This window comes from Schistocerca cancellata, chromosome 1 (genome assembly GCF_023864275.1).
Source record: "Schistocerca cancellata isolate TAMUIC-IGC-003103 chromosome 1, iqSchCanc2.1, whole genome shotgun sequence".
Lineage (NCBI taxonomy): Eukaryota > Metazoa > Arthropoda > Insecta > Orthoptera > Acrididae > Schistocerca > Schistocerca cancellata.
The window spans coordinates 1,099,827,826-1,099,841,674 of NC_064626.1; the positions used below are offsets into that span (position 1 = coordinate 1,099,827,826).

A 13,849-nucleotide genomic window follows, 5' to 3' on the forward strand; every position below is an offset into this window, starting at 1 on the left:
CGGACGCACTGTCACGCGCACCGGCTGGGCTTGAGAAAAGTAACACAGAAGGCAACCTCGAGAAAAATTTCAGTATTCTTTACATTCAGAAAGTCGCCTTTGAAAACTTCATCACCACATCTTTAAAGGACATTGCTCATGAACAAGATAAAGATCCGATTTGGAAAGACATCAAAGGTAAATGGCATGAAAAGACACACACTCAGATTCGGCATTATTACCTGGTTAGAAACAACATACTCTTCAAACGCTGCACTGTTGATGACAAGCTATGGGTACTTTGCATTCCAGACGATTTTGTTAATAAGCTCATTTGGTACATTCATTTCAGCTATGCACATTTTGGCCCACGAAAATGTTTTCATATTCTTCGAACGACTTGTTATTTTAACAATATGGAAAAGCGAATTCGAAGAGTCTTGTCTATTTGTAAACTTTGTCAAAAGGCGAAACCATCTACTGTCTCGCATCGTGCTCCGCTGTTTCCTATCATTCCTTCTAAATTAAAAGAATTTGCTGCTGTTGATCTCCTGGGACCCCTTGTCAGAACATCGAATGGATTTTCGTACGTTCTAGTCGCTGTTGAACTTACTTCAAAATTTGTTTCTTTCACTCCGTTACGTAAAGCCACTGGACGGTCTGTATCCAACGCCTTTGTTAAAAATTTCTTACGTGAAGTTGGACACGTTAGTAAAGTCATTTCAGATAACGGACCGCAATTCAGATCTGCTGTTTGGTCACGCATGCTTCGGAATCATAAAATCAAACCTGTTTTTATTTCATTGTATTCACCACACTGTAACCCGTCTGAACGGATTATGAAAGAAATCAATAAGCTTTGCAGACTTTATTGTCACAGAAAGCATCAGCATTGGGACAGATATTTACACTTATTTCAAAATGTGCTGAATGAAATGCCTCATGATTCCACTGCTGTACCACCTACTCTTGTACTGAAGAATGAAGAACCTCCGAACAGAATCAGAGAGCTTGTACCTTTCCCGAATACACGTAAACTTCGACACAAAGACATAATTGATTTGGCTCTAAAAAATATAAAATCTGCAGCAGACAAAAGGAGAAAACTACACGGTAAAGCAAATGCAAAGAAATTATATATTGGTCAGAAAGTTCTCATTAAAGCTCATTCATTGTCACATAAGAAGAAACACTTGAGTCACAAATTCTTTCTAGTTTACAATGGACCTTACAGAATCCGACGTATACCACATGATAATTGCGTTGAAGTTGAAACTCTGCGTACTAGGAAGAGTAAAGGTTTACACCACATTTCTCATGTAAAACCATTTATTGACAGATAATCTGCTTTTTAACTTAGTCTTTGCAATTTTCACTTCACGCTACTTGTACAATTTGTCACACTGAGAAACTGTTAACATGCAACATTTTGGTTTGCTTACGAGTGGATTCTGGATTTGAGGTGCTTTATGTGAAATGCCAGATGACACAGTGGTTAGTTTATGTGACAGCTACACGATTATATCACGATGTTACTAATGAGTGACAATTTACAATGTCGCTTTTGCGGTGTATCTGTTTTATATCTGCACAGTTTTTTTTTGAATTCTTCTATAAAGTGAGACATGTTTTAGTGGTGACCTTTGTGCTATTGCTACAAGGAGACAGCCTTTTCGTAGGACAACAATACGTTACAGCACAGTACGTTCTTTATCACGACAATAAGCGTAATAACTAAGAAATCTATACGCAAAGCATTTCACTTTTGTGTATCATGAGGTAAGTACATTGACTTCTGCAGAACTTAGCTTTCGGAGGACAATAACTACGACACTTCCCAGAGATTATCTTACAGCAAGACGCATATTTAGCGCTACAGGACACGTACTTAAGTGATTAATTTTGTACTTAAAACATTTATTTTTAAAGATTTTTGAATTACAAAGAAAGTTTTCCGTGATAAATTTCATTCCATTGCTGTAATCTGTAACACCTCAGGGTATAATAACAATAAACCTCAGGGGGGTACACGCCTACTTTGTGTACCATGTGTTTGGCAAGCACAAGGAGCCCTAGCTAATATGGTATTTGCTTATACAACTTTACACATCGGTACCATATTTCTCTAACACATAAATTACACACCTATCTGATCATTTAACAGAGAAACAAACATCCTTTTACTACGTCAGTGACACATGTTTACGCAATTACAGAGTTGGATTACTTCACACTTAAGAAATTATACTTTGTCTGTACCTTTTGCACTGTTCATATTTTTTTGGTACCATTGTGATACTATGAGAGCTTTGAATGATGTATTTTGGTATGAGATCATAATTTTTAAAGTACGTTTGAGGTAGATGACACTACCGAAATGAGCAGAGAATTTTCTTTAGGTTTTGAAATCATTGGAGGAAGCTATGACGTTTTTGACATTTGACTGAGGTGTTATGATGTTATTTTTACGACGACGATGTGTATTATGCTGTTGAGGTATGTTTATGTCAATAAAATTCTTGACCTGTGAAATGTTTTTATATGAGACTGTCACTGTAGTGGAAACTGCTGTCGTAAATATTTCCATAAGAATGTTAAGTGACCACCTGCATGTGCGTCGTGGGCACACAGCTGTGTCAGACACCTGGAGAACAAGCCATTAGTTTGAGTGCCTCGTTAGAAGCACAGGTAGAAAAAAACAGAAAGGGAAGGCCATTGTACGCGCTACTGAAAGCATACTGTGGAGCTCGTAATTTATGATATTTATTGAAATGCCTAATGAAACGATGCGAAACGTTTCACAGCTATTGTCTTGCTAGTTGAGAAAAATGCCATATGGCTTGCTTTATGTATTTATTTACATATTTTGTTTAATATCAAGTTTCTAGCTGCACTGCAGCATTGGTTAAAATAAAATTTAATATATGTACTAATATAAATATTTTATGCCTACAGATCCAGTAAATAATTTTATGATCTATCCAAAAAAATGAGGGAGCACAAAAAGACATTTCCCTTCACAGGAATTGCATAAATTATTTTTTATGATTTGGTAACTTATCTACTAGCGTAAGTTTTTGTGATGCATCACTCTAATGTTAAGATGTGACATAGGTATTAGACATGGCCATTTTAGTGTAATATTTTTTCTGCTTGCGCTATGTCATGTTTAGGTATAAGTTGCTGCTGTTTGCCAGGCATAGTGTTATTGAATTTGACTTTTGCTAATTTCTTAATGCTGCTTGCTTTGCAAATCTGCGTTTTTTTTCATTGCTGTTTATATTAACTGTGTTTTGTGATGCTGCATTGCCTCGTCCCTTGGTATATATCTGAGCTCAGTAGATTTAAGTTAGCTTAAGAGGGGGTAGACTATATAAGAAACTGACTATGGAGAATAGGTAAAGTATGCATTGCAAGGTTACATGAAAAAGATTTGGGCCCAAATGAGTGTTGTACAATCAGAAATAATCATTTTGAAAGAAATATGAATAGAATACAGGAAGGAGGTATAGGTAGGATTTTCTTGGAAATAAATGATGAGGTAAGCAATGTGTGAACATATAAATACAGAAAGCATGCTTAGATAGGATTTTTTTGGTGGAAACAAATGTTGAAATAAGACGAAAGATCTATCGAATGAAGTTGTGGGGTGGACTGCAGTACCAAATGTTACACTGAAAACAAACCCTGTCCTTTCCTTTTGTGTTATCCCACTATGTGTTTGGGTACCTGTGTGTATTTGTGTTTTTCCTGTCTTTATGTGTTTAGCTGATGAAAGCTATGCTGTAGAATTTTTCTAATACTCTGTTATTTTCTTTGTAAAGATGCTTAGACATTATTTATTCTGTGTTGTTTTCATGCTCATGTGTGAAGTTGAATTTTTAAAAGTGATTCTGATCTTTTATTTTTGTACTCATGTCACAATTCTTGCAACACTGATGTATATGTTTATTTCTATTCTTTTGTAAAGCCTGTACTACAAATGTTATCTGTATTGTTATGTTTTTAATGATGTATTTTGTACCTTTGTAATTGTATTCTTATGTTATATAATTGTAATTGACGACAGTTAATCAAATTAAATAACTTGTAAGCATTCATTTCACTGCACACATTTCTGTTGGTCATAGTATATGGACAATATGTGAGAAATAGGGACTGATAGTGTTTGCACGTGTGTTAATAATTCAGCAAGGGACTGGATAACAGCATTGCTGGTTCTAAGGACAATTCCAAAAACTTTGTGAGTGCACAAGTGGTGGTTATGGACTTGCTCTATTATCTGCAAGACTCTTCAATGGTGATTGTGCACCTGCACAGTCGCAACAGATGGCTGCTGGCCATCTCTACAAGGACTACAGTGGGTCTACACCTCTGGTGGCCCACCAATACTCTCTACAAGGACAACAGTGGGTCTGCATCTCTGGAGGCCCACCAATACCACTTTCTACAAGGACTACAGTGGGTCTGCACCTCTGGTGGCCCACCAATACTCTCTACCAGGACTGCAGTGGGTCTGCTCTGTGATGACCTACCTACCAATATTCTTCAACACGTCGACTGACTCTGCTGTGGGTTTGCTCTGTTGTGGCCCATTACCTGTCAGCATTTCAAGAGTCAGCACTGTCTTTCCGTTGGAAGGACAACACTACTTCTTCAATACTACATGGAAATCCACTACTTCTGTGTGCAATTTCTTTTACTAATGAGAAACTGTAATTACTATTATGATGAACAATCTGGACTGTCTTTATGGACTGTGAGAAAATTTTAGCTGTTGACCAACATTGTATTAATAAGTGTGTGCATTTGATATCTTTGTTATTGTAATTATGAAAAATTTTATCAAATCTTTATTGGCCACTGCCCAAAAATATTTTGTAAAATTTTTTGTGGGGAGCATGGGGGCTATGTAAGTAGGCTGTTTAGATTTTTATATGGGTAATGCCACGTAGCGCTCTATATGAAAATCACTGGCTGTGCTGTGTGCAGTATGTGGCTAGTTTGCATTGTTGTCTGCCATTGTTGTCATGAACTGCTACAGCTGGATGCGAACAGCGCGTAGCGCTGGGCAGTTGGAGGTGAGCCGCCAGCAGTGGTGGACGTGGGGAGAGAGATGGCAGAGTTTTGATAATCTGTAAGACTGAATGTCAATTATGAATATTAAGGTAAATACATTGTTTGTTCTCTATTAATATCTTTCATTTGCTAACTATCCCTATCAGTAGTTAGTACCTTCAGTGGTTTGAATCTTTTATTTAGCTGGCAGTAGTGGCGCTCGCTGTTTTGCAGTAGTTCGAGCAGCGAAGATTTTTGTGAGGTAAGTGATTTGTAAAAGGTATAGGTTAAAGTTAGTCAGGGCCATTGTTTTGTAGGGGTTATTGAAAGTCAGATTGCGTTGCGCTAAAAATTATTGTGTGCCAGGTTAAGCACAGTCTTGTATAATTGTTCTAAGTGGACGTTTCACATGTAAAATTGTTCAAAGGGGAAGTTTCAAGAGGCATAGGCTGAAATCTCCAAAAGTCTTTCAACTATTTACTTCAAATTTTTACACAATACTCTAACAAACATTTGGACCCAAATACGCTATATCCTTGTTAATATATGTTGTATATAAATATGTGTATCATATAATGGGGAAAAGTTGTTAACATAAATTTCTAAAAGTTATCAACTGATTTACTTCAAAGTTTTACACTATACTATAATAATCGTTTAGACGGACACAGGCTGTATATCTGGGTGTTTCAGCAAAAGTGTCTGCCTCTGTATCTTGCATTGTAATAACTGACGAGAAAATTTATTGCGACAGGTCAACATAAGAAACGTTACACTTTCTGTGGTGCTATGAACATAGCTTATTGTGTTATTTCCCAAAGACTTGCAGCAAAGAGATACAATTTTTTAAATGGAGCAATAGTTTCTTCTATGATGCACTCGAATCAGCTGTGTACAAATCAATTTAAATTACATTTCTATCACGCTTAGTTCGGGAACTACAACCCTTCAAACTTTCAAGGGCGGATACCGGACGCTGTACATAATACGTGAATTTGTGGTGATTGATGTTCTGGCGGCGGAATGTTGATTTAAATGAGGTTTTCAAATGTGTGTCCACAACGCTACGCGCCTTCTAAGGGATATGCGGGCGAGATGTAACGTTGCCGTTGTCACGGAGAGACACTCTTCCTCGATGCCCCGTTTTAGATCATCTGGGGCAATGGCCTCAGTGACATAAACACGATTCTTTAGATTTTCTTACAAGAAGAAATTTACTGGTGCTAAATAGGCCATTCATGAGGACCACGGCTCCCCAACCATCTTCCAGGGAACCTGTTGTTCATTTCTTTCACAACAACATGAACAGATTGTGCTGGTGACCATTGTGCTGCATCGACATATGGTCTCTGATGTCTAGATACACATGTTCAAGGAGAGCATTCAAACTGTCGACTACAAGCGCCCGATACATGTCACCTGACAGTGTGGCCCGATGATTTCACCCCTAAGGATTCCACAACATACATTAAGAGACCACCAACGATGATATTCGATGGGTCGCAACCACCGAGGATTGTCTGTGGCCTAGTAGTGCATGTTACGACGGTTCACTGCACCATAATTTTGCGAACGTGGGCTCACCAATAAAATGAAACGCTTTCTGAGGAGTCCAGAGTGAAAATACGCATGGTCCATCCACAGAAAGTAACTCTGCGATTGAAACTGTTCCCATGTAGCTCTTGGGTCAGTGACAGGCGGTACGGGTGAAATCTCTGACCCTGTACTGTACGCCACACAAATGTGAGGGTGATACCAGCGACTGCAGCAACGTCTCTTAAGTTGGCACGTGGATCGTGGTGTATTGAATCTGAAACAAACACCTGCGTCTCCTCACTTCTTTCAGGACTTCGTTTGTTACTGATCCGCCTTCCCAAGCTTCCTGTTTCCCGAAGTCGCTGGTCAGCGCGTAACAACGTAACATGTGAATATGTGAAGATGGTATCTGTTCTTTCGAACATGTCCGAACCGTGACCCTGCAGCTCCCTAGAATGAAACGATCATTAAATCAAGACCTTAAGCTGCCGACAGGCGTTGATATACATCAACGGGGACAGTTGAAAATCTGTGCCCCGACCGGGACTCGAAACCGGGATCCTCTGCTTAAATGGCAGACGCCCTATCCATCTGAGCCACCGAGGGCACAGAGGATAGTGCGACTGCAGGGACTTATCCCTTGCACGCTACCCGTGAGACCTACATTCCCAGCGTAATGACCACGCACTGCATTTGTAGTGCCCCAGCCCATTACACTAATTACTGTCAGCAGCTTAAGATATAACTCTGAATTATTTATGTTTTTTGTCTCAAAATAATGAGAAGTATTTAAAATGTAACAATATGATCTACTTGTTGACGATGATATTTATTCTCTTTTGTTTCAGGAACTTGCAAACCAACATGGGACCAAATTTTGTGCTGGCCAGAGACAGAGCCTGGGGAAAATCAAATTCTGCCATGCCCAGGATATTTCTTCGGGTTTGATCCTAAGGTACTGACTCTGTTTTTGTTTCCTCTGTTGACCTCTTAAACTTGAATCTGCAGTTCTTTCTTCTGATTGCTAAAAGATATTTTTCAGAATACCATTTAGATTCAGGAATTAAGGCAACAATTAATTTTTGGGATCGTAACATCTCTAACATTCTGCGTGGTGTCTGTTGTTCTAAGTCGTATCTCCCTACCACTTTCGCGCAACGACGACCTGAGCGTGTTTTTTAGGGAATTGACTAGTTTGAACCTGGGACCTGCTGCTGGTAAGGAGACGCCAGACTACACATGACATGTAGAGTTCAGAAGAGTTCAGTGAGACTAGCGATGATATAACCAAATACTTAATGATTTCAGCGTCAGCTCCACTGCACTCTCTGTAAAAGAATCTTAATACTAACTAAATTTAGTGGAAGGGGTTCAAGGCTTTCCTATTTTTAGTTAGCTGGTAAAATTACGTCGAAAAAGCAGTTAAGTTTACCATTCGAAATTTTATTCTACTCACAAAACATTGTTTATAAATTGCACTATTCATAAAAGGAAATGTTTTAATACAGGATGATAAAAACCAACTGCTTTCAACAAAAATGTGAAAAATATTCCCTGAATGGGTTTCCAAGTTCTACAATGGATCGAAGGATGACCTATGCCATATCACATCTATAATCTAGGTTTAAATTAAGTTTCACGAAAGAGAAAACTATCAAAATGGTCTACTGTGACCCTCAATTATCTTTGATTACTTATCTAACTTGTGGTAAATTACAGTGCCTGATGTGGCTTCTCAATAACTATATAAAAGAAAAATCATCGCGTTTCAGACTTTTACTTCAAGTGGCATATGTGAACACCATGAGCTTTAATTGACGATCGACACTAGTATTACGCAAAAAGGGGGTGTAAGAGATGAGACTTCTGCAGTTCTGAGTGAAGCTTTATGCGCTGTTATGCGGCATCGCGTGCGTTCATTACCTTGTCGTTGGTTAGGCAGTGTCAGAGGGCGTCGGGCCACGCAGCTCCATCCAGCTCGCCGTCTCGGAAGCGACTCTTTTTCTAACTTCTCCTTACTACAATTTACCGAAGTTGGTTTAAAAAGAAACTATCTGGCTGTGTTTTCATCTGACCAATCAGGGTCTCAATGTTAACCTTAAGCTCCGCCTACAAAAATTCTGTCCATCCAATGAAAAACGTTATACTTTTCGTGGTGGGGCAATGTTTTTAAAGTTTGCAACGTAACAGAGACGCGAAAAAGTCTCACGCTAAAACTTGCGGCTGGTGTGGCCCTTTTAGTGTTATCGTAAGATCTGTACTGTTCTTCTGGAGGGCTCTATCTTTTAACATGGGCTGGGGAGGGGGTAGTCCTGTCGGTTACTTTTCGTGGTGGGGCAATGTTTTTAACGTTTGCAACGTAACAGAGACGCGAAAAAGTCTCACGCTAAAACTTGCGGCTGGTGTGGCCCTTTTAATGTTTATAGTAAGATCTATACTGTTCTTCTGGAGGGCTCTAGCTTTTAACATGGGCTGGGGGGTGGTCCTGTAGGTTAGCTGGGACGCGGGTGTCCGTCCCTTATGGTAGGGCCTTCTAGCTTAACACGGTTCTGCTCTCGGTTTCTGTTCTCGTTTCTCCCCTCGGAACTGCTTCTGTCTCACGGTGGGAAGGTATGACATGCATTTAGGCAATCTTGTGTTAGTCTGTGGTATCCCATTTGCTCACTCGTTACTCGTATTACTTTGGTTAATTTAATGTCACGATTTATTCGGAGCTATGTGACATACTACTGGATTTGCTTATCATGTCAGGGCTTTCATGGAAGGTGTTGGATTTGCCTAACACCTTACACATCAATTAAATTTATAAGTGTCTTGAATATAACGTCATTTCTTCGGAAAATAGGGCTACATTGTGGTTCTTGAATATTGTTACATTTCGTTTAAACTTTTTCATAATTATCTACAATATCATATAGCAACAAGATCTAATTTGGTACCTAAAATTCCTTGGACTTGTTACCTAGATACAAAATTCATCTGAGAGCTTATTCTGTATTTGGTCGAAAAATAATAATGTAAAAATGGTAAGAGATGTGTGCAAACTCTTTATATTATATACGAGGGTAACCCCAGAAGTAAGGTATTTTTATAAGTATATAGACCTGTATATTTCTGCAATGGTTTACATTAGTTTACAGCTTGAACATTTAGCTATTTTTTAAAACATAATCACCATTTCTGTAGATGCATTTTTGTAGACGCTGTGGCAGTTTTTGTACATCCGTGTCATACCAGCTCGCTGCCATGCCCTTCAGAAAGTTATGAACCTAACAACACGAAGAAGAAAGACACGAAAGTTGTTAGGGTTGTTTCTACATCCTAAAGATGATGTCTACTCAAATTTCGTGCTAGTCGCACAAGAGTAGTGACACTATGAGGATCCAAATCAGGTTTGCTTTAAATGCGCACTGTAACGGACTTGAGCGTTAGTTTCCTTTGAGGTTGTACATTGCGTGTTGATATTGGTCAAGAATGCCTTTAATGGGTGAAAGACGCCGTTATCAACAAGTCAGAGTCTGACCGAGGTCGAGTAATAGGGCTGCGAGAAGCTGGTTTTTCCTTCTGCGATGTTGTGGAAAAACTTGGCAGGAATGTAGCGACTGTAGATGATCGTTGGCAGCGGTGGTCACCAGAATGTCTGATCGGAGGAAGACCGGGCTCTAGACGGCGACGTGGCACTACTGAGAGGGAACATCATTCGGTTCAGTGTATAGCTCTGGCACGTATACTGTATCTGCATCAGCAATTTGAGACGACGTTGGCACCGCAGTGACACTACGAACATTTACAAATCGGTCACTACGAGTGCATTGCAATGATCTCAAACTATCTCCATTTGCGACTTCAGTTGTATGAAGAGAGGGCTCATTGAAGGGCAGGTTGGAGGTCTTTATGAAACCTTGTTCTGCCTCGGTGCCAGTGATGACTATGTGTTGGTTAGAAAGAGGCCAGCTGAGGGCTGTAACCAACATGTCTTTGTGCTAGAAAAACTGGACCTACAACTGCAGTTGTCGTCTGGGGTGCGATTTCGTATGACACCAAGAACACTCTTGTGGTTATCCGAGGCACTCTGACTGCCAAATTGTATGTTAATCTGGCAATTCGACCTATTTTGCTACCATTTATGAACATCATAAAAATGGTTCAAATGGCTCAGGGCACTATGGGACTTAACACTGAGGTCATCAGTCCCCTAGAACTTAGAACTACTTAAACCTAACTAACCTAAGGACATCTCACACATCCATGCTCGAGACAGGATTCGAACCTGCGACCGTAGCGGTCGCGTGGTTCCAGACTGAAGCACCTAAACCGCTCGGCCACAGCGACCGGCCATGAATATCATTCCACGGGATATTTTCCAGCAGGATAACGCTCGCCCACATACCACTGCTGTAATCCAACATGCTGGACGGAGTGTCGGCATGTTGCCTTGGCCTGCTCGATCACCATATCTGTTTCCAATCGAGCACTTTTGGCACATCATCGGACTACAGCTACAGCATCATCCACAAACAGCCTTAATCGTCTCTGTATTGACTGACCAATTTTAACAGGCGTGCAACTCCATCCAACAAACTGACATCCGGCACCTGTCCACCACAATGTATGCACGTTTACACGTTTTCATTCAACATTTTGGCGGTTACACTGGTTATTAGTACATCAGCATTTCACAGTTGCAATGGCATATCTCGCTCTTACATTAACCTGTGAGCTTGCAATGGGAATCACTTATATATGTTATCTAGACAAATATATTTCCGAAATTCACTTAGTTTATATTAATTACGTTTTGGCGTTGCGACGTTTTTCCGTTAGTGTATTTTTTTTTGTGTCCACCTACATATGGAGAAACGATCATCATAATAAAATAGGAGAAAGCAGAGTTCTCACAGCAAGATTTAAGTATTAGCTTTTCCCGCGCACTGTTCGAAAGTGGAATGGTACAAAAACAGCTTGAAAGTGGTTCTTCGAATCCTCTGCGAGGCACTAACTTGTGAACTGCAGAGTAATCATGTAGAATTGATGAAGCGGTCTACCATTACAACTCCTGACCCAGATGGCCTGTAAAAATATTCGATTACGATTGTTGACCGACCTTGGACGCTAAACTTCACACAGATTAATTCACATTCGGGACCCGTGATAAAGTCGCTAAATTTTATGTCACTGGTATTTAATGCCGTCACCGCGTAATTATTTGAGAGCTTCCTCCTCGATGTTGATTACTAGTTGTTTCACGGTCATTCGGTCCCCTTGGACTAATAATTGTAGGAGTTTCACGTGGACGTCCAGTTGCTCATTAATTAGTTTCTTGACTAACAACTCGCCTACCCACCGAAAACATTTATTACCGAATAGTTTTGTATATGTTTTCTAACATGCAACATGTGCATTATAAGATACAGACATGTTCCTTTCCCTGGGAGAAGATTGGTACCAAAGATATTTCACTCGAGCTAACCGAAGTTACTACACTGCAAAAAAAGTGTGCATCCAGAACGGGAATAGGAAACGAAATGAACCATCACGAGTTGAGAGGATACGTGATGTTATTTCAATGGTTGCAAAATCGAGTCTAATTTTCAAATATATTGGCAGTATGTGCCTATTTATTAGCATAGTGCTGCACAGCCTCTGGCCTTGGTCTAAGCACTGATTAGGTTGAATAAAGTGTTATAAAGCCGTTGTATAATCTCCTGAGGCAAACTGGCGCACAACTATTGCGCCCATGATATCCTTGATACAGGCTCCTGGACGGAGTTCATGTCCGACATGATGCCACGCATGTTCTTTCGAGGAGAAACCTGTGGATCCTGCTGGCCACTGGACTACCGTCACATCACGCTAACAGTTCGAGTAATGTGTGTGCGAGCAATGCCCTACTGAAAAATGGCACCACAATACTGTCGCGTGGCAGGTAAGACATGAAGGACCAAGATTTTCGTGATGTACCGTTGTGACATGACATGTCCCTCATGCCTTACCAGCCGTGACTTCAAGCCATATCTGATGGCTTCCCACACCATGATGCCAGCAGCGTCTACAAATCATTGGAAGAATGGGATCTTTCCCCATGTGGCCGCCATTCTCGCCTACGATAGCATTGGGTAACGCACAATAGCGATTCATCACCGCAGGGAATTGGAAGCGATTCCCCAGTAGTCAATGCTTCCTGGTCACTGCATATCCGTTTGTGTCATGGCGTTGACAGCAGGCTATGCATGGGCCGGCAAGTGTCCAGATCGGAGGCTGCTAGTCTCCGACAAATGGTGCTGGATGATGCAGAACGTTGTAAGCAGCGCATTACTTCTCCTCGGACAGCAGACGGTGGTATGAAGGGGTTACGATGTGCTTGCTGCACAATATGGCGATCCTCCATTGTGGTAATAAGACGTTGTCGACCAGACCCTTGACGACTAGTATGTCTGCCCTCACGTTCCCATGCAGTACAACATGAGGCCACTGCCACATCCGAGTATACCACAAATCAGGATATTACATATTTCGATTATCCGGCCAAAGAGAGATCCATAATGAGGCATCTTAAAATTGTATTAATTGCTGTTAACGCTGTCTCACAGGAGTACGCGGCAACACCATGTCCTTAACATCTGACGCTGTTCACGCCCCGTGTATACCCTATCAGGCGAGGTAACAACACTAAACACGAACAACACCAGTGATTACTGGTAGGCCCTTTGCGTGACTCAGAAAATTACAGCTGTAATCATCTACTTACCCGCCGAAGCTGTTTACACGTACGAAGTTACATTGACATCCGACTATGTCTTATGAATGCTTTTTTTTTTTGTCATAGAGCGTATTTCAGTATCATTCCGTAGGATATGGTGACAGAATTAGGAGACACTTCATGAAGATTCAAAACGAGATCTTACTCAGGAAGTCACGAAAAGTCAAGGCTTACATCCTAGTTTCGTTGTTTCATTCTACAGCAAATTGTTAACGCTCACATGAAACGTTTCTAGAATGATTTTTGTAGTGCAGAGAAATGCTTCTCTAGTGGATTCCAGTTTAATTAAAACGTTTAGTAGTTATGTTCCTTTGTCTTACTTTAGCAGATGGTGGCTGTCAGCTCATATACATTTCAAGAGAGTCTTATCTATAAATTCTACCCTTGACGACAGTCACACCGGATGATCATTTATAAGCTTATATTATTATATTGAAGCTACAGCATCAGTTACGCTTCACAAACTGCTTTTGTTGCCTGATGATTAACGTGTCATTCAAAATTGACTACAAACAT

General features: G+C 40.3%; 1 protein-coding gene across 1 annotated transcript in view; it reads left to right on the plus strand.

Annotated features, from left to right (window-relative positions):
* Positions 1 to 13,849, plus strand: part of LOC126163015 (parathyroid hormone/parathyroid hormone-related peptide receptor-like) — a gene marked incomplete at its 3' end in the record, with an annotated part of 221,091 nt that overhangs the window by 175,965 nt on the left and 31,277 nt on the right. Inside the window, exon 4 of the mRNA XM_049919886.1 lies at positions 7,422 to 7,528. Coding sequence (XP_049775843.1) covers positions 7,422 to 7,528 — 107 coding nt within the window. The remainder of the gene's footprint in view (positions 1 to 7,421; positions 7,529 to 13,849) is intronic.